Source organism: Micromesistius poutassou (assembly GCF_964030765.1).
Source record: "Micromesistius poutassou genome assembly, chromosome: 20".
Lineage (NCBI taxonomy): Eukaryota > Metazoa > Chordata > Actinopteri > Gadiformes > Gadidae > Micromesistius > Micromesistius poutassou.
This window is the reverse complement of record NC_140290.1, coordinates 664362-687634: the sequence shown is the minus strand read 5'-3', so window position 1 is coordinate 687634 and position 23273 is coordinate 664362. Positions and strand designations below refer to the sequence as shown.

At 43.0% G+C, this 23273-nt stretch overlaps 1 protein-coding gene across 1 annotated transcript in view; it reads left to right on the top strand.

Moving 5' to 3' along the window:
* Window positions 1-23273, top strand: part of ctdp1 (CTD (carboxy-terminal domain, RNA polymerase II, polypeptide A) phosphatase, subunit 1) — a 62537-nt gene that overhangs the window by 13172 nt on the left and 26092 nt on the right. Inside the window, exons 9-11 of the mRNA XM_084485185.1 lie at window positions 1582-1723; window positions 1963-2193; window positions 5883-6015. Coding sequence (XP_084341311.1) covers window positions 1582-1723; window positions 1963-2193; window positions 5883-6015 — 506 coding nt within the window. The remainder of the gene's footprint in view (window positions 1-1581; window positions 1724-1962; window positions 2194-5882; window positions 6016-23273) is intronic.

Sequence of the window (23273 nt, the reverse complement as noted above, 5' to 3'; positions counted from 1 at the left end):
CGCAACCTCCCTTCTTAGACCTTGACGTAAACATTCAATCATATTTATAGCGTCCCCATCCCAATTTATACAAAGTGACCTTATTTCACTGTTAAAACAGTTACGTTTGCAGCATGATATTTCAGTACGCCTGTCGTGGGTGTCTAGTTCCATCCTCTGAAGAACACAGCTGCTCAAGTTCTACCCGCTCGTGTGATTCCTTATTGTGGACGGTAGATTGTGGATTGTGGAGACGAGCCTGTCTGCTGGGCACATGTCAATGCGATGTCTTCATGGTCCAAGCCCTCAGGATAATGATAATGATAATGAGACACCTGCAGTGATGGCTGTGATGAGCAGATCATGTGTCATGGGTTGTTCCCCTGGGCGCGAACAGGGAAGGCAACATGGCTTGCTGCCTGGAGGCACAACACCAAACCAGGTGTGTGAGAAAGAATGAGAACAAATATTGAGTCTTCCTAAAAAAACAACATAAAACATTAATAAAAAAAAAAAAAAGTGCCACAAGTGCTAACATTTTGCATTTTTTCAACATTTTTCTTTCTATTCTTTTGGTAATTGACAAATTATCATTATCTCTATTATACTAAAACAGAGTTGAGGGTGTGTGTGTGAGTCGGAGCTCGGTAGCGCGGCCCTTGTTGCCGTGGGAGCCAGCAACACTTAACCAATCAGCCGACCTCGCTGCGGCAGGGAGACAATCAGCCGGCGTGCTTCAGGGCGAGACCTCAGCCGTCCACTTCAGCCCCTGTGCCCGGAACCATCTCGAGGAGGCTCCACACGTCGGCTGACGTCAGGCCCATGCACACTCGCTTTCGCATTTCACATGGCGGATTGATTATATAATGGTGGTTTTTTAACACACTCCTCCCCGCCCCCCCCCACACACTGGCTGACTAATGCCACCCTTTGGTTCAACCAAAGGGTGGCATTCACTGGGCTCCTGCCGTCACTGCGTATACGTCCATCCGTGTTTGATGGACGTATAAAACGTTTGCCAGATTTTCTCTCTTCAACTGTGCTGAACTAGCTTCATAATCATCCTGAGGTTTCACTTTACATTTCAGGCTGAACTTTCTATCGTCGGGTTTTCAGAGATGGGACGGGGTTGCTGCAACCTAGAACAATCTCAAAGTGGACAAGATCACTGTCTTTATAATTTGTGAAATTCTGAAAGAATCATGAACACCATATTTCACACCGATCAGGCACGAGCTCTACCCGAAGAAGTGAAGGGATCAATATCTGGGCAAGCGGTGATTGCTTGGCTTCTCATGTGTTCGAAGTGGTGAATGAGGTCTTCTCGTCCCAGTTGCAATTTGCAGCTTTCCTTTGTGTCAAGCGTCAATAAATCACAATCACACTGGTGCACAAAACACCAACGTGACACCAATTAACAAAGCTCCCCTTCTCTCCCGTATGTGAAACCAAGTGTTGAGTGTGGTCTCGTTCTTTATTTAGATCGATGTTCACGGTTCATTGATCTTCTGTTCTCTGTAAATGTGGCCATCGATCAATCGTGTCTGTTGGGCATGGACTCCTTTTCTTTACCTGGTCTCTCAACTCCTCCCGTTCCCCCAGGCACAGAGAAAGTACGTCAGGCGCTGGGCTGCAAACACCTCCACATCACCAGTCCCGATTGGCTGTGGTGTTGTTTGGAGCGCTGGGAGAAAGTCGAGGAGCAGCTGTACCCTCTGAAGGAGGAATACTCCAAGACCCCCCGGTAAGGGCCTTGCTGAAGCATTCAGTATATATACCAAGCGCTAAAGCAAATCAAACTTCTTTTTAACTCACCAAGAGATACTGCAGTCCCCGGTGACTTAAATAATCAGTTTACCCAAGACTCCTGCTGTCCATTTGAAGCACGACTCCTGCTGTCAAATTAAATGTAAATAACCACTCTCCACCCCCCCGCTGAGAGATTAAATTACTCCTTTAAATCCTCCCCCCCCCCCCCAACAGGAACAACAGCCCGGCCGCACTGCCCGACCCCCAGGGGATGTTCCACCACCCCGTCTTCCACCCCGCCCACCTCCACCAAAGACCGCCGCCCCCGGCCCCCGAGGTGCGCATCTACGACCCCGTGACGGGGAAGCTGATCCGGCGGGGCCAGCTCGGCCAGCGGCCGCCCCCCTACCTGCAGACCTCGGGGTCCACGTCGCAGCCGGACCACCGCAACGCGGCCCCTCCCAGGTAGGACGGCGGGAATACTCCTTATTCCCTGGCTCTGCTCTCCCTGGAGTGCGGCTCTCTGATGGTTTAGCTGATTTATTCCACGGGCCGCCCACCCGCCTGCCGCTCCCACGCTGCCACCGGTGTCGCCACAGGCCCTCTCCTCCAAGGACAATACGGGATACGGTAGCCGCGCTGAAGTGCTTTCTTCTTGGATGCGAAGCTCTGAATTTAATTAAAATGTTCTTCCGTGCTGGAGATATGCCCACACAGTCTGCATCATTTCCATATCATTATATGGCTTCATTCCCATTAGTGCTTCAAACAGTTGGATGGAACATAGTTGGCTGGTCCGCTGAAACATGATTAACACCAAGCAGTCTGTCTTGTCTGTCTGTCTGTATCCAGCACCTGCACCTCGCTTTTTAAATGGATACAGTTTGACTGGAGAGAGACAATGGCGGCTGGAATGAGGGGGTATAAATCTGTGTGTGTGTGTGTGACACTTAAACAAGCCAACTTATATTAGGTTTGCGCTTGCACAGCGACATATGTTATTAAAATGGCCATCACATTTTGTTTTGGCATGCGTTTCCTCCCGGCGTCATTGCAACAAATTGGTTATTGCTGTTTAGCAGTGCAAAAAATAGAAGGAAATCCATCACCAATCCTCAATTATTTCTCCTCTGGTTTGACAATAGCATCAGACGTGTATCAAGCTCCCATGGTGCTCTGTGACTTCACAGCCAGTGCCTTCTTCCAATTACCATTGACTTGAGGTCGAGCACCCGCCAGAGGCACTAATGAAAAGCATTAAGCGCTGTACTCTGGAAGGTTTGCTGTTTTAATGAGTGTGCCTGAATCCCCTCTGTCTCTTTGTCATCCAGTCTTCTTTATCGCGGACGGCAAAATTATCGTCTCATTTTATTTATCGTGCGATTAATTGATTTATTGCTTATCGCGACAGGCCTAGTCCCGATTACCAACTAGCTACTATGGATGTTAATGATTGATGAGTATTTTGTGAGTCGATGTGTCGGAGTCATGAGTCGACAAATCTATTTTTCTTTTTTCTTTTTTGGGCCCTGCAGCAGTTGCAGGACTCAAAGGATCTGCCCTCTCCTTTAAGACAGCGCTCCACCCATCATATATCAGTGTACATATCAGTTCAGGAGCACACCAATAATGCATTTTTTTTATGAAGTTAATAGAAATGATGATAAACAAAACATCACAGAGCATAGAGCAGGATTGTGAAAGTTAACAATGTCTCACGTCAATTTACAATAGGCAAAATGTGTCCGCGTCACCGTCTCATTTTTTAAATTAGGATATTGATGCTGTGCACCTCCTCTTTGCAACGGAATTTGAAGACATGAAACCATTTAATTTGTTGGATGCGTTGTCATGCACGCAGGCTGCCACTCTGTCAGCTATGCCCGAATCTTCAACGGCAGCTTGCAGGACTTGTGCCTCTCTGGCATTGAGCGGGTCTGCAGGACCGCACTCTGCACAACCAAGTCAGTAAAAAAGTGGTCACAGTCACATACGACTCCGTAGTCAACGCTGTCCAAGCATCGGTGGTGATGGCAACTTTCTCTGTTAAGGACAGGATCTCACGGAGGGAGCCTGCTGCTTCGCTGTACATTTTCTCCAGCCGCACAGTCATAGTTTGGCGACATGGCATGGTGAAATCTGGCTCGAGAAATGCGATCAGATCACGGAACTATAATTTTTAATTGGTTATTTTAAAAACAGAAAGATGTTGCAACGTTTTGAACAGGACATTTAGGAAGTTTTTACACAAACACAGTCTCCCGGGTACACACAGTCTCCTGGGTACCAACAGGTGATGTTTGATCAGAGAGGTTCTGCTGAGGGCTCTGGTGCATGCAGTCCCTACTGAAGTGGCTTGATATGATGTCATTACAACAGGACAACAAATGTGCACAAGCCAAGTTGTTTGCCATTAATGCTGGTACAAAATAGTTTTCAGTCTGCAGTCTGTAGCAATCAGTCAAGGTTTTATTATACTGTTGCTCCTGTTCTACACCATCACATAGTTTATGTTATTAACTTGTTCTGTAACCTCAACCTTTTTCCTCATTTGGTCTCATTGCCATTCCTAATCTTATGCCACCTGCACTATCATCATGAGTTGGTTTTCCTACTGTAGCAGAACCCCATTTTGCGGTGACCAATATGTAGACTGATAGGTCGAGCAAGGAACGGGCATAGTGTTTTCTTTACAAGAATAAACCAAATGCACCTGGCCGAATCCAAACACTACTTTCAGTTGCATGCAATTCACTGACTACTCTTCAGCAGTGCATTCAAAGGGTTGGTCAACACCGTTTCACATGGATGTATTAGTTTTTCATCCTGCACCCTTGGGGTCACGTTAACTTGATGTGGTAGAGTTGAAAAAAAAGAGTAGAAAAGCAGGCAGCGTCTGCAAAGATCTGTAGAAAACAAAGATCCCTCTCTGGGCGTGTGTACCTGCCCATGTGTCCATGGTCTCCCTGGGTCAGGGACAGCACACTGGATGGACTGGTGCAAGCCATTATTTGTAGAGGGAGACAGAGGGAGAAAGAAAGATTTTTCTGATTTTCATGGTTTAATGTTTCTGCTGTTACTGAAATCCTCCCGAGAAAGAATTTCTGGCAAACCATAACGTACACTGTGCAGCAGCCTGGGTCGCAACTCAATAATCTATTAGAGACTGTCTTGTAGCCCTAGTTTTTTTATTTAAATTTGTGCAATAAAAAAGTCCTGGTATTGTCAAACATTCAGGCACCTATTATTTAATAAATGTCTCCTACGGTTTAATGTGAATATGGCTTAAAGCTTTTGTTTTAGAACTAAGATGCCGAAAATTTTCATGATGCAATTTATCTTCACCTACTAAAAGCACACCCTATTTTTTTTTTCGGATTGAATGGAAAAACATTACGTCAGATCACTGTAATCATCAGTCATTGCCACCCCCCCAAGGGTTTCAGATAAAGAATAACGGATAACTGTATCTTTTCTGAGTACTTTTCCATAAGGGGCTTTTATACGACGGGAATTATGTTTGTTTACCAACTGGGGACAATTAACTTGTTTACCCATTTTTCATTTGGTTTTTGAATTGGAATATCATGGTTTGAATCACAACTATCATAAGCATCACACTCATTAAACCATCGTACTTTATTAATACGGTGGAAACATCCTGGGAGGACATTTAAATGAAACTTGAATCACCAAAGACCCAATCAACAGCTGTCTTTCTCTATCCTCAACTTCAAATTTCTCGCTTTATCTGCCTGTATTTTAAACCAGAGTATGCATGTTTAACAGTTATAATATAGAATATAATATACTTTTAATCTGTTTCATGGACTATCACGGGACCCATCAACATATTGTACCTTTTCTCTTCCCCTCACTCTACCAAGCCGTATGTTAGCCTCTTTCACTGGGGATGAATCCATGCTGTAGAGTTGGTTGAAAAATGTTAACCCTTCAAGAACAAAGAAATAGGGCTAGTTAAGCCCACGACAGAGCGAGAATTCAGCGGGAAACTCAGGCTTTCTGACATACTTTGTTGATTGGGACCTTAATCCCTGGCGATTGGCCATCAAGGTGAACACGGTCTATTTTCTCCCGTCTCTAAATGGCTCGGTGCACTGTATGAAACGTCTCTCTGTTGGCGTGTATCGCAGGGTTGGTCAGACGTTGGCAGCGCCCGACGACGAGCAACCCGGCCCATCCAGAAGGAAGCGCGGGCCCAGCATGTCTGATTCCATGCCACTCTACATGCTCTGCAAGGAGGACCTGGACAGCATGGACAAAGAGGTGAGGAGACCGGGGGCCCGCCCGACGACCGCTGAGCACTGAAGTCATCCCTCCAGTGTGACCGACCACGGCGCTGGTGCTCAATGTGCACCCCTACTCTGCCACGGGCAATCGTGTTCACAATTAAAACCTGCCACCAGCCAATGGCTGGTCGATTTGACAAGAAGTAAAATTCAACAGGGATACATATTAAAGGTGACATATTATACCACCAGGTGCGAGTGTGATTAGCCGTTTTGAAAATCTGCCTCTTCTGATGTCACAAGTGGGCGTGTCCACCTAGATGTGTGCTGGATAGATCAGTCTATCAGCCTTCCCAGTGGACTGTAGCAAATGTTGCTCATCATACATCTAGGTGGACATACCCTCTTGTGATGTCAGAAGAGACAGATTTTTAAAACAGCTAATCACATTCACACCTAGTGGTATAGTATGTCACCTTTAAAACAATTGCTGAATTGATTTTTCCACATGGGCAGGCAAAAATACGGCATTATTACAGTAACTTTCGCGCCAGGCATTACATGTGTGTGTGAAATATAGGAATGTGTGTGCAAGAGACCAGGCAGACACAAATTATGGCAAAGTGAATAATACCGTGAATGTAAACCAGGTTGGATTAGGTAAGACTAGTGAAAGACTAGCTTGTAATGTGCAACATGAGAAAAGATACTGTCGTTGCAACGATTCAGACAACATGCTGAAATCAACGTAAACAATAAAAACATAAAAACAGGGAAACATGAAAACAAGGAATAGCAATAGCAAGTCCTTAACCATTACTGAGGAATGCCACGATGGCACTTCTAGATCGTCATATCATTTGCAACTGCACAAACCTCTGCGTAACTTCCCATCGGCATTACCGTTGTGTAGCGGTGTGATCTTTGTGTCTGCCCCCATGTGTCAGAGAGCCTGGGGCTCTCTGACACATTTCTCAAGTTTGCATCATGTTGACGAAGGCCACACACTTATCACATCCGGCATGTGTGCATACTGTACCGCACCAATATGGGGATTTGCATGCGCCCACACTTAGATGGTACACAGGCTACGCTGTCTCTGTGCATCTCTTTTTTCCTCCACCATCAATTGAATTATTCAAATCTCCAAATGCCCGACTATTGCAGCCTAGTATCTCTGTCAGGCACTCACGGATCATTTGTAGCTTTGACCACAACACTCATTTCCTTCTAATTTATCAGTAATCCCTTCAAGCTGGTCCTCCTCCAGCTTAAATAATGTTCTTTAATGAAGTCTGGCCTCCGCTAAGTAAGTGTGTGTGTGTGTGTGTGTGTGTGTGTGTGTGTGTGTGTGTGTGTGTGTGTGTGTGTGTGTGTGTGTGTGTGTGTGTGTGTGTGTGTGTGTGTGTGTGTGTGTGTGTGTGTGTGTGAGAGAGAGATCAAGGGACTGGGGCTGTCACGCTTTACTTCATGCGAGAAAACACCAGCATGGGATGTATTTGCTAGTTTTATGTCTTATGGATTTTCTATCCTACTGTGAACATTTAACGTATGGACACAGAATGAGATGGTTCCCTAGCCTCCACTCCTTGGTAAATGAGCTTGAACCATCGCATGCAATGCAATGGAGTGATTACATTAGTCTGTGATGCGGGCCGAAGATGACGGAGTTCACATGGGAGCCAAGTGTTGTGCCTGGTAGGATGTGCCTTGTTTGTGATTCTTGTCACGAAGAGCCTTACAGAAATGGGCTAATTATCTCCCCAAAACCCCCGGTTTTTCACACTCTTTTTGTTGGTATATTTGTGTAATTTAATTAACCGTGAAAGATTTCCTGCAATACCCATTAATGAATTATCTCTGTAGTATCAGTTGGGGACAACAGACGGAGCATAATAATATATAATTATTACAATAGTTATCTTGTTTTGTGTGGTTTGCAGGCAGCGTAGTGTTTCTGTTCTGCTTCAAACGCAGGGTAATGCATCATAATGGCATGGAACACCAACTCGATGGCTAATGGCGCACGCAGCTCTACCCTGTTCATCTGAATCACAATTATTCATTTATGATCACACAATTAGCACACAAGTGTACATCCAGTACACTCTCTGTATATACCGCTGTTTGCGAGAGCAACGCTACGTTTTGCTCGCTCTTGTGTTTACCAGCACCTTGGGGCTTGTTATTTTGAACATTCAATTATACCATGACTCCTCTCACCCTGTTTCATATTGTGAACCCTGATCTATGGTCCATTACCGCTAGCAGATGGCAGAGTAGGCATGGTTACATCGTCATCTGCTCAGGTCTGATTTGATTGAATGATTCAGGTGATTGGACAGGCTTTGAATGACTGAACTGAAGTGCCCCCATTCGGGTGCCAGTCAGCCTTGATGGATGTTTTCAAAGGACTTCTTTGGATTCATTTAGTTGTATAGTTAGGTATGTGCAGCTCCCTTTTCTCCTCTGTAGTTAAACCCTGTTTGTCACCTAAAAAGTTGTAATAATTGTTTTTTTATACGGCTCTCTGTTCCACCATGGCAAACCAGAAACGCAACCAAGGGTCATAGTTATATTCATTGTTCCCCCGTTTTCTATCAAATCGAACAGATTGTTAAGTAAAAGTTGTCAAGTTATGTTGTTTTTAACACACAAACATGGAAATAATATTATATGATTCAATTATTCAACATACCATATCCAACCTGTCGCCCGTCACTATTATGAGGTCTTTTAAAGAAGGTTTTATTTTTCCTTCTTCACCCACCACTTTCTCGCAACAGCAATACAGCTCAACACGTTTATAGAGCAGGAATGCTTTCAGGACAGGACTTTGTGCTTCTGTGAATAATCTGGTAATGGTAGGTAATGTCTGCCATTGGGTCAGAGTGTGTGTGTGGGTGTGAGAGAGAATTGGTTTTCCGCTCTTACTCTTCTCTTGATGGGAAACCGGTTATTAATTGCGAGGCAGAGAGATAAACTAATGAGAATGCTAATGGGCATGAAGGGTGAGTCACCAGCACCACAGATAGGAATCGAGAGACATCAGATCAGATTGGGGGTGGCTGTGGCTCAGGAGGTAGAGCGGCTAGGCTGGTAACCAGAAGGTTGCTAGTTCGATCCCCGGCTCCTCCTAGGGTTAGGCCCGTTTAAAGTGTGCGGTGACAGGACTACACTCATCGCCTGTTGTGATGGTGCTCCTATGCTCACACATCCTAGTTTGCAGCGCTTGCGTCGTTTTGCCCACATATGCTAGGCCGCAGGGGCAGCGAATCAGGTATACAACATGTGATAGAGATGGTCTTGCCAGTGTGGGGATGATTGAAGCTCTTGCATTTACGCGTGAACAAGCACTGGGCGCAACTACCACATTTATTATTACCATCCGGCATACTGAGAAAAGACTTGAGTGGCGGCCGTGTGTCACTTCTAACCAGGTGGTCCCTTAAGTTAGGGGCACACTTGAATACAAGCTTAGGCTTTTCTTTAAATACTTTTTTAAGTTTGGGGTCCGAATCAAGAATATGCCAGTGTTTGTATAGCGTCCTTTTAAATTGGGACACAAGCGGGAATATTTTTAGTAAATTTAATTTCATTGTAAAGTATATTTCAGATGTTCATTGCAAGAGTTAAGATACTCATGGAAGCCCATCAATTCATCTACTGTACAGTCAATAATCAGAAAAATGTCATCGGTAACATCACTTGTAGAATAAGATGTTAGCGTAAAAAGGATTAGTCTGATGCAGCACACATTGGTTTTCAAAATGGCCCATATATAGGCAGGCATAATTCCGAGCCATTTTGCTTCCCATGGCAGTGCCCTTCTTTTGTATGTAGAAGTCATCTTGAAAACAAAACATAGTTCTTACAATTATTGGTAAGAACTATGTTTGCCAAGTCCAGTATGCAGTCAATGCTGGGTTTAGGCTCAGGTTGACCTAAAGAGAGGAAATGCTGGAGTGCGTCACGGCCACCGTCATGTGGGATGTTCGTATACAAACTCTGAACATCAAACATAGCCAACAGCAGTCTGTCAGAGGTAACATCAAAAGTTTTCAATTAATTAATAAAATCAATAGTCACGTATTTAAGAAGGAAGGGTGATCACTGCTGATTTAATAAAATGATCAACGTAAGCAGATATTTTTTCCGTTAGGCTACCAATCCCACTAACAATAGGTCTTCCCTTCAAGGGAATATCTAAACCCTTATGTATTTTAGAGAGTATGTAAATTACAGGGATCACTGGGTGCTCAATCTTGAGAAACTCAAAGGTATTGTTGTCAAACTCGTCATTATTAAAGTGATGTACAAGTTGAGTGTATCCAGCTCTTTAGCCTCTTAGTAGGGTCAGAGGGTAATTTCTCATAGAAGGTTAAATCACTTAGTTTTCTTAATTTCTTTTTCATAGTCCACAACATTTTGCAAAACAACAGCTCCTCCCTTATCAGCAGGTCGTACCACAATCGTATTGTCTTTACTCATATCCAACAGAGCTTCTCTCAATATTGAATGTTAGGCAATATTGTAAAGCGCTTTGAGTGGCCACTGGTTAGAAAAGCACTGTATAAATACAGTCCATTTAACATATACAAAATTACAAAAAATAGATGGCTGGACCGTTCAGTACAGTGTAGAACAGTATAGTGCTTTTATTTATTTGTGTCCCTAGGGGAGACTTCTAATAGGAAGGCGCTGGGGTCAAAACCCAAGGGCGGCTCATGCCTTGGTACATCAAGGGGCTTTTATTGGTGTTGAAAATGCAAATTTTGGCAAAAATATATAGTTATTAATTGTGTGTGGGTTGTATTCAAAGTGCATCCATGATGTTATTAGAATGCCAAATTATTTTATGTTCATGCTTCCCACAGGCAGCCCTGAACCAGTGGGTCTTGTATGTTTCGAAAAAGCACACATCCTTTGAGCAAGCGTACCCATTCAAATCTGAGATGAGGGCACAGAAAATCAACATCTAAAAGCCCAATATTAGTTGCGGTAGCAGAAACCTTACTTGAGGGAAAACGAAAATAAGAGTTCTGTCATAAAAATCCAGCAAATACCTACTGTATGTCGGCATCATCAACCACAAAGAAAACTGAATATTTAACCCAGAATGTGCTAGCAAAGCTGGACGATGCAATTTCTAAAGCACCATGCATAGGCTTAGCTGTAGACGACTCCACTGATGTGTCTGACAATGCTCAGAGGTAGTTTATGTGAGGTTCTTCAACAAGGAGAAGAAAGAGTTCTGTGAAGTGGCACACCCCTTCAGACCAGTACAAGAGGACAGGACATCTACCTGGCCATAAATGAGATGTCCACAAAGAGGGAAATGGAGCCGAATTAAGTGTTTTCAATAACCACAGATGGAGCCCCTGCCATGGTAGGGAGAGACAGAGAGGAGCTGTGACAAGAATGAAAGAGGACAATCCTGATGTCATCTCTTACCATTGCATAATTCATCCATCTATTGCTCCCCTCTGTCGGATGAGAATGCTGAGGTTATGAACACGGTGATCAGAATGATTCACTTTCTCAGGGCATCCTCCATCCTATCTTTCCGGTGAGCATCGCATACTCTGCAAATTCCTCAGAGAAGTTAATGCACATGCTGATGACCTTCTGCTGCATAACAATGAGATGGCTCAGCAAAGGCAGTGTGTTGGAGTGCTTCTGGTCCCTCCAAAGGGAAATCACTGCTTTCTTGGTGCAGCGGAAGAGTCAGAGCAACACCATTTTCTCAGTTCTTAGAAGATGAGAAGAAGAAAGATATTGTGACTTTTTTGGTGGATATTACTGAATATAAAGCAAGGCAAGGACATCTCAGTTTGTCCGTTTGTTGTTAATGACAGCTTGTTGTTAATGACAGCTGTCCACATCTTCCATGCATCTTCCAGACTGGAGGTGTTTAAGGATGACCTGCAGGGAGAGTGTGCACACGTCCCCAACAGTGCAGGAACAGCCTCATCAGGACAGAAATAGCCGCAAAGTGTTCATGAACGAACCTTTTGTTATTGTGACAATTTTTCACTGGCTAAAAGGTACAGCTGAGATGAGAGGTTTGACTTCAGCCTCGTTCTAATTAATGGGGTCTGTTTACACAGCCACTGAAGGAAATGTCCTTTTTCAACAAGCTATTTTGATCTGCAAGCAAATATCTTCAAACTAAAATCGTAGCGGTGCGCTTCTATCTTAACATTTTTAATTATATAGTTAAAGAAACAAATAATGACAAATCAATTGGTTGAGAACTCTAGCCATACTCTGCATGCATGGTGGTGCGTCTCAGACACAAGCACCCAACTTTATTATATTTAGTGATATGTTGCAATTTGAGAGAGATATTCTTTAGGTTGACATATATACAGACAGAACAGAGACATATCTCACATGGACGGCATCATGATTGACGTGCTTTGCACTTTTATCCGGAGGGTTTGTGGAGCGGTTTTGGTGACCGAGGTTCACCTGCATCGCCGTTGCCTTCCCGGGCTTTGCATAAACAACATTTTCATATTGTAGGGTAATAGGTAAAATTGTAATCGGTTTCATCGGAAATACAAGGGGTCTCTCTACTACCTGGAAATAAGTAACAATAAGTAACATTTATAAACTCCTGTGCAACACAAACTATTGTCAGTTAGATAGACCTTAGCAACGACTCAGCAACAGAGTTCAAACTTCAGCTAATGCTTTCTAGAGATTGTGGGATTTCCAGAATTAATTAATATGAATTAATCATAAGTAAGCATCCCAGACTTAAAAGCCAAAGTGTAGCGAATCACCTGGTGCTTGTTACTTTTTTGAAACTGAAACACAACCTGGACCTTATCTTATGATAATTTCTGTTAAAGAGGTTTAATGTTGACAAACAACACTTATTTGAACTTTTTTGTACCAGTATTGAGCGAGAATGCCACAGCCTTAATGGGTTAAAACGGGCCGCGGTGTAATCCAAGTCGATGTACGTCCTTTAAAAGTACATTTATTTTGACAGGCTCCGATTATATTCTATCATTATGTCAAGGATCCCGACAGAAATAAAACAGCTTTCTCTACCCATCGCGTGATCAGTCTGTTTTGTTATGTGCCCAACACACTCAAGTCTTGCTCTGAAATCTCGTTGTTGCAGGATATTTCCCTCTTGTCATTATTATCTCAGCTCTTTTTAACCCAAACCTTTTAGAATATACCAAGCTACGCTTTCTGTAGCCCAACTCGGCAAACGGCTCTCTCCAGCTCTCACTAATGTCTCTGTTGTATTCCTGCAACAACTCAACTCTTGAGAGACTTTTCCTTGAGAGAGACTTGGTTGGACATTTATGTTGACACTGACACTGTCAATGTAAAAGCTACAATATAAAAGCTGACTCTTTTATCCAAAGCGACTTACAACCATTCATGCACACATTCACACACCGACGGTGGAGTAAACCAAGCAAGGCAACAGCCAGCTCGTCAGGAGCAGTCATGGTGAGCTGTCTTGCTCAGGGACACCACAGCTAGGAGGAGCCGGGGATCTAGCAACCTTCCGGTTGTAGCAACCTTCCGGTTACCAGTCAACCCGCTCTATCTCTTGAGCTACTGTCGGTTGGTTGGACATTAGAGCTGCTTGTTTATGGAAAAAATCATAATCACAATTATTTTGGTCAATATTGAAATCATGATTATTAAAACGATTAGCATTTCTCTCCAAAAAACACTTGAGAATTTTGAGAAATTTGAAATTTTGCCTTAAAAAAATACACAAAATGGTCAAACAGAAAATGTTCAAATATAAAATAATATATAGATATGTATCTAGCTGTTTTGCAATTTTTATAAAACATTTTATGAATAAAATGAATATATAAAATAATAAATAATAATAATAATTGTTCAAATCGATTATATATAGTGGTGATCGTTTGATGCTTATATCGAAATCACGATTAAAATTTAATTAATCGCCCAGCCATATTGGACATTTTAACAAACCGGTCAGTGGCCAAAACAACAACATTTTGAGAGAACGTACAATGACGAGGCACCACTCCCCCAAAGGATTACAACCACAGCCTGTTCAGTGGATTACGCCTGTAAACCTTTTCACTGAGCTATTGATCGTCCTGGACAGCCTACAACCTCCCCAGTCTCCCTGATGGACATGTTTCCCTGCATGGGTGCACAATCATTGTGCTGAGGGTTAGTTAGCGAAGCACCATTTATTGGTTCCACAATCAATGGAATGTCTAAGGTGAGCAGGTATGTAAAGTAAGTGGCTTTGTTACAAAGTCGAATGATTGTTTATGAAACACTTGGATTGTACGGCCATCAGTTAGAATTATGTGTAAAGATGGTAGCTGCGTTATAGGCAGTGTTATAATTCTGAATGCAAAGCAAAATGTGAACAGATTTGAACGCAGCATTTGCATTCTGTGTTCAAACACCACTGCTCATGCTCACAGACTCGGAGACAAAGACTGAGAGGCAAGCAGTTAGAATTGGTGAATGTTAAATCTCCTGGTCATGAGCACAGTGGGAAATTTGGATCAAACAGGATTTTTTTTATTGCCATCATGGGGTGAAAGTGAAATTTGTGTTCAGTTGACAGCTTATCTTGCATTCAAATCAGTAAAATCAATTTACACTCCTAGACTTACCTTTGGGTCTTATTGAATTGTTACTCAGCATTCAGAGTTCCAAATTATCCCATTGGCTGAGGCTAGCGGTCATGCCTCTGTCAAGGCCCACCAGCAACCATCTTAAAATGTTACAGATTCTGTATTTAGTCATATGCAATGTTTTCCACCCTCCATGAATGCTTCTGCACAACATTTTGTGGTTAGAAGTCGCTGCCCCATACCTAATTTACTTTAAAAAAAAAAGTGGGATGTTCAGTTGGAAGTAGCCAAAAAAATGTGTTCACAAACCTAATTTTCTTTTGTCCGCACATCTGCCAATTTCATTGGTGCATTAAATTAACCAAGGCCTTGATGCTCCGTACTCTGGATGAGGATGAGTTTTAACATGGCCAAGTTCAGTTCACTTATGGTGGAAACAAAAGCAAAGTTGTGTTGGTGTTATTCCCATTAGCATTTTTCTTTTCCTCCTGGCAACCTTCCAGCAGAGGGTGTTGGGAGAACATCAATTTACCGACTCACAAATTTGAGCTGGCAGGGTAGAGAGAGGACAGAAATTGGATCACATCTCAAGCCCAGACATAATAACAAGCAGCTTTCTACCTTGAATCTGGTCCCAAGACCAAAGTCCAGCATTGACCTCCCACTGTTAAAAATAATTACAGGCCTGCCATGGCTTGCGAATGACAGACCACTAGAAGTTGCTATAGCGGGGCTATATGCAATGGTCAATCTGTGTTTCCCAGAAACAGCAGGCATAGTCTCCACTAGCCAGCTTGAGCATGAAGAATCGTGGGAGGGTCCGACAGAGTTTCCCCATATAGATACTCCAGAATGACAGATGGCCCAGGGTATCGGCCATGGCACTTGCATTTGTTGTTATTGTTAAATTAGAATCAGAATGCCGCTTGCGTTTGTATAAACATACTGTTTCTACCTGTACTATCAAAGCATGCTACCAGGGAGACCCAGTTGTCCTGCTGTCCTGATGATGCAGCAACCATGGGCAGCATGTGGCTCAGGGGGTAGAGTGGGTTGGCCGGTAACCGGAAGGTTGCAAGTTCGAACCCTGGCTCCTCCTAGCTGAGTGTTGAGGTGTCCCTGAGCAAGACACCTCACCCTTACTGCTCCTAGCGAGTTGGCTGTCCCCCTGAGTGGCTGACAACGGCCAATAACGTAATAATTTAAATGTAATAAAGCCAATAACGTAATAACGTGTTACGTTATTGGCTGGTTATTTCGTTATTGGCCTTGTATTAAAAAAATAATTTGAAAATATAACAATAATAATGTAATAACTGAGGTATCACTTTATTTTATTTTCAATTTCTGGAGAGAAACTGTCATACTTAGCTAGGGTTGGCAACTCCCAGAGTTTCAAATAAGGGACACCTCTTGGCCGCGTGCCAAACCAGGCGCGATTCTTCAACATCCGGGGCTCAGTAGGGGGTATCGAGCAATCATGGGAGGACGAGATTGTTGATGGGGGGGGGGGGGGGGGGGGGGGGTTATGCGGGATCGCGGGCAGACGAGATTGTTGACGGGGGGGTTATGCAGGATCGCGGGCAGACGAGATTGTTGACCGGGGGTGGGGGGGGGGGTGAGCGAGTGACTGAGAATCACCATAACGAGCTGTCATTCTTCCACGACCCCAAAATACGGGACAAAGTGCGTCCCGTATCAGTTCATTATGGGACAGGTCTTTTAGTTGCCAAATACGGAACGATCCCGTATTTTACGGGACGATTGGCAACCCTATACTTAGCCTTAATATTGCATCTTGCAACACATGCTTAAATATCTGGTCAATTTGGATTCATATGTAACTCTTATGCCGCTTTTCCACCGACAGTACCAGCTCGACTCGCCTCGACTTGGCCCGCCTTTTTTTGCGTTTCCATTGGCAAAAAAAGTACCCGGTACCTAGTACCGGATTCATACTACCTCCGTCGAGGTTCCAAGCGAGCGGAGTAGGTACTTTTGTGTGACGTAAACAGGCTGCTGGTAACTGATTGGCCAGCGGCTGTAAATGGGAATAATCACTCAAAGTTAAGTTGTGTCCGGTGTAGATGGAGTCCACAGACCCGCTCCTGAGGGGGACACTGATCAGCGTTTCGCCGTGTGTGTCACTCCTTTCCCGGGGCTAGAGTTAGGCTGTGCGTGGTGTGTGTCCAGCGTGGCTGGAGTCCACGGACCCGCTCCTGAGGATCAGCGTTTCGCTGTTTAGTTTTAGTGTCGTTCCTTTCCCAGGGCTCCCAGGGTTTCGTTACCGTTACCGTATGACAACAATAGACGCGCAGTCATTGCACTTTTTATTTTATTTTCATCATAACCTTTCCCGGGAATCAGGAAATAGTCTTGATCAAATTCAGATTTCCCGGGAATCGCGTCTCCCGTGATTAAAACCTAATGACGACCCGCCCATGTTGGAGAGGTTCTTTTCTACGACCCGCCCACATTGAAGAGGTACGCGACGTGCCTGGAACCGAGTCGTGTTGAGTTGAGCTGGTACTGTCGGTGAAAAGTGGCATTACTGTGTGTTCACACCAAAAGACACATTTTTCACCTGGTTTTTCACCAAGTTTTGCTGCACGACAAATCATAATCTGTCGCTGTGCAGTTATGTCAGGTGAACTTTGTCGCGCAGCGAATTTTGTCGCACAACATCTTTTGCCCGCCAACGGTGCTTTATGCCAATTCATTTTCATCAACCATGGCCGAGATAACCACCATTGCATGTCTTTACCTGTTGTGGAAGAGGGAGAGACGTCGGAATGCCCGTCGTTTATGGGTTAATAATATAATCCGGAGGCGCACACAGCTTTGTGCCGTGATATTATATATATAGTATATATTATATAATATAGATATTTATATATATAATATTATATATAGAGCTCCGGGAGTCGCAAACGGCAACAATCACTTTCTCCTCCAAGCTGCGGTTCACTGCGGAGTGCAGGGAACGGTTGGCCCGGCCGGTTGAACGCTGATTGGCTGTTTTACATTACTTCACCCACGTTACCCACAGGGAGTGAACACTGATTGGCTGTCTCACGCGAATGCTGCGGCAAAGTTCAAATATTTCAACTTCAGCGATACTTGTCATGCTGCAAATCCACGTGAACGTGCTCGCCATTCATGTGGAAAAATGTTGCACCGTCAATCAAATCTTGCCGCAGGTTTGTGCCGCGACAAGTTTTGCCCGATACGTGTCTCTACGTTGACTTTGTATTGAAACGTGTCGCGCCGTCGCGTTTGGTGTGAACACACCGTTAGGGTTCCGTTATAGTACTCTGTGTATCCAACTCCATGACCACGCAGACGCTTTGACGGGGTCATGAGCCTTTCGAAGTTCTGCGTTGCAGTTTTCAGTATGGTATTGGAATTCACCGTTGAAACACTAGGGGCTGCGGGAATGAGACGTTAGCTGACCAATGACAGCCCCGCGGTCTCCATCGTTCTGAGTGGCTACAGAGAGCACTTTTATCATGAACTAAGCTTTACATTTACTCTGGGATTCTTGATTTGGGCAACACAGCTTTGGGGCCAGCCTGATCTGCAGAGCGACATTTAGATTGCCTGCAGATTCAGCTGGGTTAACTAACACACACACACACACACACACACACACACACACACACACACACACACACACACACACACACACACACACACACACACACACACACAGTTAGTAAATGGGTGAGAGGTACTTTTCTTTTTGAGATTGAACATTAACTCCAGCCTAAGTTCCATGTTAATATCTTTGCACTATTAGAGTTCACTCTCAAGCTTATTTCCCCTTTTTTACATTTGTAAATGACGGAGAGCTACTTTTCATTTGAGATCAAACATTACCTTCAGCCGAAGTTCCATTTTGAAAATATGAGTGTTCAGAATAGGGTTATGGTTAGGTTAAGTTGAGTTTAGGCAGCTATCCCTGATGTTTAAAGGCATTGCAAGATTTAAAAAAGGTTTAATTAAAATTGTGTTCAATTAATTTGACCATGCAAGATCCTCACTGAGACATATATTCCATGTTACATACACCATTAGGAGCAACTGTCTGTTTATACAACTATAGCTGTAAGAATTGTAATGACTTAAGACCCAAATAAGCAGATGGCTGTTAAACAAATAACCATAATAAAGAGAGGGGTGCCCAGTACATAGGGATAGTGGTGATGACATGTGTTTACATGACTATGCCATCCACTTTACCTACACAAAACTACACAAAAACATCAGCACATAAGATAACTGCAAAAACCTCTGGAATTACAGGAAGTTTGGTGAAATTGTCTTTATGGAATTTACAGATTTCTTCAATTCAAGAACCACATGGTTGTGCATATGTGGATGAACGTGTGCATTAAATCAGTTTAGGAGCAGCATCTAGAGCAGTACTAGAGTACTATAACGAAACCCTAAGAGTTACATATAAATCCAAATTGACCAGATTTTTAAGCATGTGTTGCAAGATGCAATATTAAGTCTAAGTGTGACAGTTTCTTTCCAGAAATTGAAAATAAAAAAAGTGATACCTCAGTTATTACATTATTGGCTCAGTTATTACATTTTCAAAGGATTTTTTTAATACAAGGCCTATAACGTAATAACCAGCTAATAACGTAATACGTTATTACATTATTGGCAAAAAGTTATTTAGTTATTGGCTCAACAACGTCATTACATTATTGGCAAAAAGTTATTTAGTTATTGGCTCAACAACGTCATTACATTATTGGCAATTTATTACGTTATTGGCTTTATTACATTTAAATTATTACGTTATTGGCAGTTATTACTTTATTGGAGGTTACTACATTATTGGTTGCAATATTGTAAAGCGCTTTGAGTGGCCACTGGTTAGAATAGCGCTCTATAAATGCAGACCATTTACCATGATCATGGCTCATTTGAGTTAGCTTGAAGGCTGTAGTAATCATATGCTTGAACTATATATGCTTGACCATTATTTGAAATTGAACTAAGCATCCAGAGACTTCACCTTTTTACACTATGTAGTTTGCTTTAATTCTTGACCGATTGACTTCAGATCACTCCTGAACACTGATGGTGATAACTGATGGATTTGATCTTGAATGTTCTTTTTTTGTCTGTTATTTTTCTTCATATTTGTGGTTAACATTAGGGGTGCACGCTAATTATCGGGCCGATAACATAAATTATTACGTCATTCCGATAAGTCAGATATCATGACGAATAGCCTAGATAACATAGCCTATATAATTTCAGTTTCCCCGCTCCCACTAACGCTAAATGAAAGGTCTTATCATAACCCTAAAAGTACACATCATACAATCAATTCACAACTGCACGCGTATATATAAAATGTATATACATTTTTTTATTATTATGTTACACCTTTGCTGCTGTCGGCTCCCAGACCGTAGTCGAGGACACTCTTCCCTTTGACCGCCAGTGGGTCTGCTTATAGGTCGGAATATGGTCAGAATGAAGCGCCCGCCGATTATTGACAGGCTGGGTACTTTATTCTTAGTTTCACTAACTTTACAGTACACGTTTGCACAGACACAACCGGACATGTTCATTATTTCACTAAACTGACACACGCTACCGCTCGCTCTCCTCGCTCGTCCACACACACACACACACACACACACACACACACACACACACACACACACACACACACACACACACACACACACACACACGCGCAGCCATTCCCGCGCACACACATACGCTACTCTCGTAACACTTATTATTGACAACAGTTAGCTGAACATTATAGGGTCCCGTCCTTCCACTCCCTGTTTTCTCAGTTAAACACAGATATCAACTACATTTGTACCAGTGTTTGTTAGATGTGAAATGAAGCCAAAAAAGATGCTCTTCCTCCAGTAAAGCAGTCATTCACCTTTCACGCCTTTCTTATTCGTTGTTTCTTCTATTTGTCTGTAACTCATGCTCCAATCTTTCATCGATCGATGCGGATGTTGATGCAATGGAATATACGATGCATCGTTGCAGCAACATTTAAGATGATCGCGATGAGTTCTGCCCATTTTGCCTCCATTGCTGTCTGCAGTCAGACCAAAACACACTAGAGTGACAGGGGCCGTCCTGCGAACCTCAAACCCTACGTCATATCCCGCCCCTTGCAAGCCCGCCCCCCTAAACCCCCCGTTGGTTCTACTGATGTCTGAGCGACAATGTCATGATCTTAGGTCATGATCATATATATGTATATGTGTGTGTGTTATCGGTATCGGCCTTTAGGAGCTGAAAGTTATCGGTATCAGTTAAAAGAAAAAGTTATCATGCATCCCTAGTTAACATGTCCCTCATTAACTGTTAATAAGTCCAGTCATGCCATCTGCCTGTTGTTGAGAACAGTTAAGTTGTTGAACATGGTTTATTATGATGTGCATCTTTCTGTATCTAGGTAGGAACAGGGCTCAGATTATATGCCGGAAGTAAGCAACGTTCAGTGATGATGCCTGATTCTCTTGATTCAACAAAAAAACCTGTCTGTCCCCATCCTTCCCTTACAAACCTTATTGCATCTATCCTGAGACCTGGCACTCAGTTTTCCCTGATCAGCCATTTGCACATATCCCATCTGAGCTTGACAGAAGATAACCTAAATGTTAACTTAATGGGTTGCTTGGCAGCACAGCGAGTGATGTCTGGGCCTTTGTCTCTCGGTCTCCCCCATCCTTGCGTTGGATTTATTTAGTCCGTTTTCAAAGAAGTAATTTCCCTTAGTTTGGAAAGTTATGAGTGTTTATCATATTGCCCTATCTCTGAACTGTTAAAGTTCAAGTTTAATTGCTTTCACTTAAATGTTACATAAGCTGTCCATTTCTTACCTCACTTAAGAAAAGCTGCCCGTTTACCTCGGTTGGCGTGGCATTTAAGAATATTATTTCAAACAATTAAACTGTGTTACATGACATTTAGATTACATCTCTCTCTAATATTCACGATCAACTAATCCTGAGGCGATTGAGTGAATGGCAACTCTGTGAATTTAAAGCCACGACACACACACACACACACACCCACACACACACACACACACACACCCCTACACACACACACACCCATACACATACACACCCCTTTACACAGACAGACAGACAGACAGACAGACAGACAGACAGACAGACAGACACACACACACCCACCCCTTTACACACACACACACACACCTTCCTTACATGGAAACCAGACAAGCCTTTCTCCTGCAATCACTGGACAGCATACAGCCTTTGATCTGTAGATCAAAAGGGTAACTGATGCCATCACCAAGCTCACTGCTCTTGTGGTACACAGCCAGCCTGCTAACACCTCTTTTGAGCATAAAGTGTAAAAAGTTTTTGATTGACTATCAATACTCCTGGTCATTTTTCCCATGTCCTATGTCTCTTCCTGTCCCATTAAGCACCAACTTTTTTTGCATTTGATTCAACCTACTCCCTTACACTCCCGGGGTGGAACAGACAGATTAGTTCTTCAATAGCCCAATCTGTTCCAGCCTAAAGGCTTCTGCAACCTTGGTAGGATTTGTTTAAAGGACAATTCCGGTGTTTAGCACATTGAGCCCCCTTTCTGGGTTGTCTAGGATGAAATAGAGTGGTTCACACCGAACTTTGGACTATTGGTCCTGTCTCAGGTATTTGGCTCATTTTGAATCGCCTCTGCCTGCTTCAGAATGGCTGGATACGGGCATTCACAAACCTGTCCTTAAAACAACCCTAAACGTTCGTTTTCAGAAATGTGCAACTCACCGAGTGGTTAGTGGTGTTCGTTGATGTTCCAAATCAAATTCCAAATCGTTTTTTTTACAAATTTCGATTTACAAAATGCCAAATAAAACACTTTTTAAGGACAGGTTTGTGAGTGCTCGTAGCCAGCCATTCTGAACCAGGCAGGGGCGATTCAAAATGAGCCAAATACCCAAGACAGGACCAAAATGTTGTCAAATTGTTGGTGTCAACCACTCTATTTCATCCTACACAACCAAGAGAGGGGGCTCAATGTGCTAAATAGCGGAATTGTCCTTTAAGAGCATGTTTTATCCTAAGTGGCGTATGTTCACACGTTGAACATCCATACTGAGACAAACATCCTTCAGTTCTTGACATTAAGCTGCCACACACAGTTCCACAGCTTCTGTGATAAGAGATGGATCATTTCTTTAATGACATGTGTGAGAAGATTGTTTACTCTGATGTCTGTATATTGCAATCCAAAATTGGCTCTCCACATTATCAATACACTTTCTTATATTTGGTATATATATTTGTGGGAGCTACATTATTTTTTTAAGAAATGGCAAAACAGTCATTTTTACGATTCCGAGTCATTCATCCTCAGGCCTTGTTGCTATGTAGGCCTGGGCGATATGGCTGAAAGACATATCACGATATAACTTCATCATATTGATCGATATCGACTAACTATTGATAATTTTAATTACCTAAAAATACTAGGAATTACCATGCTGGATTTAAACACTTCTGTTTAACATTTAACATGACCTCCCACTGTTCTTCATTGATAAATACTCCAATGTCGATACAACAATGAAAAACACTCAAATATGGTAAATAAATATGGAACCGTGTTTGTGTAACAAACCCAGCTGCTATTCGGTGGTCCATTCTCTTAT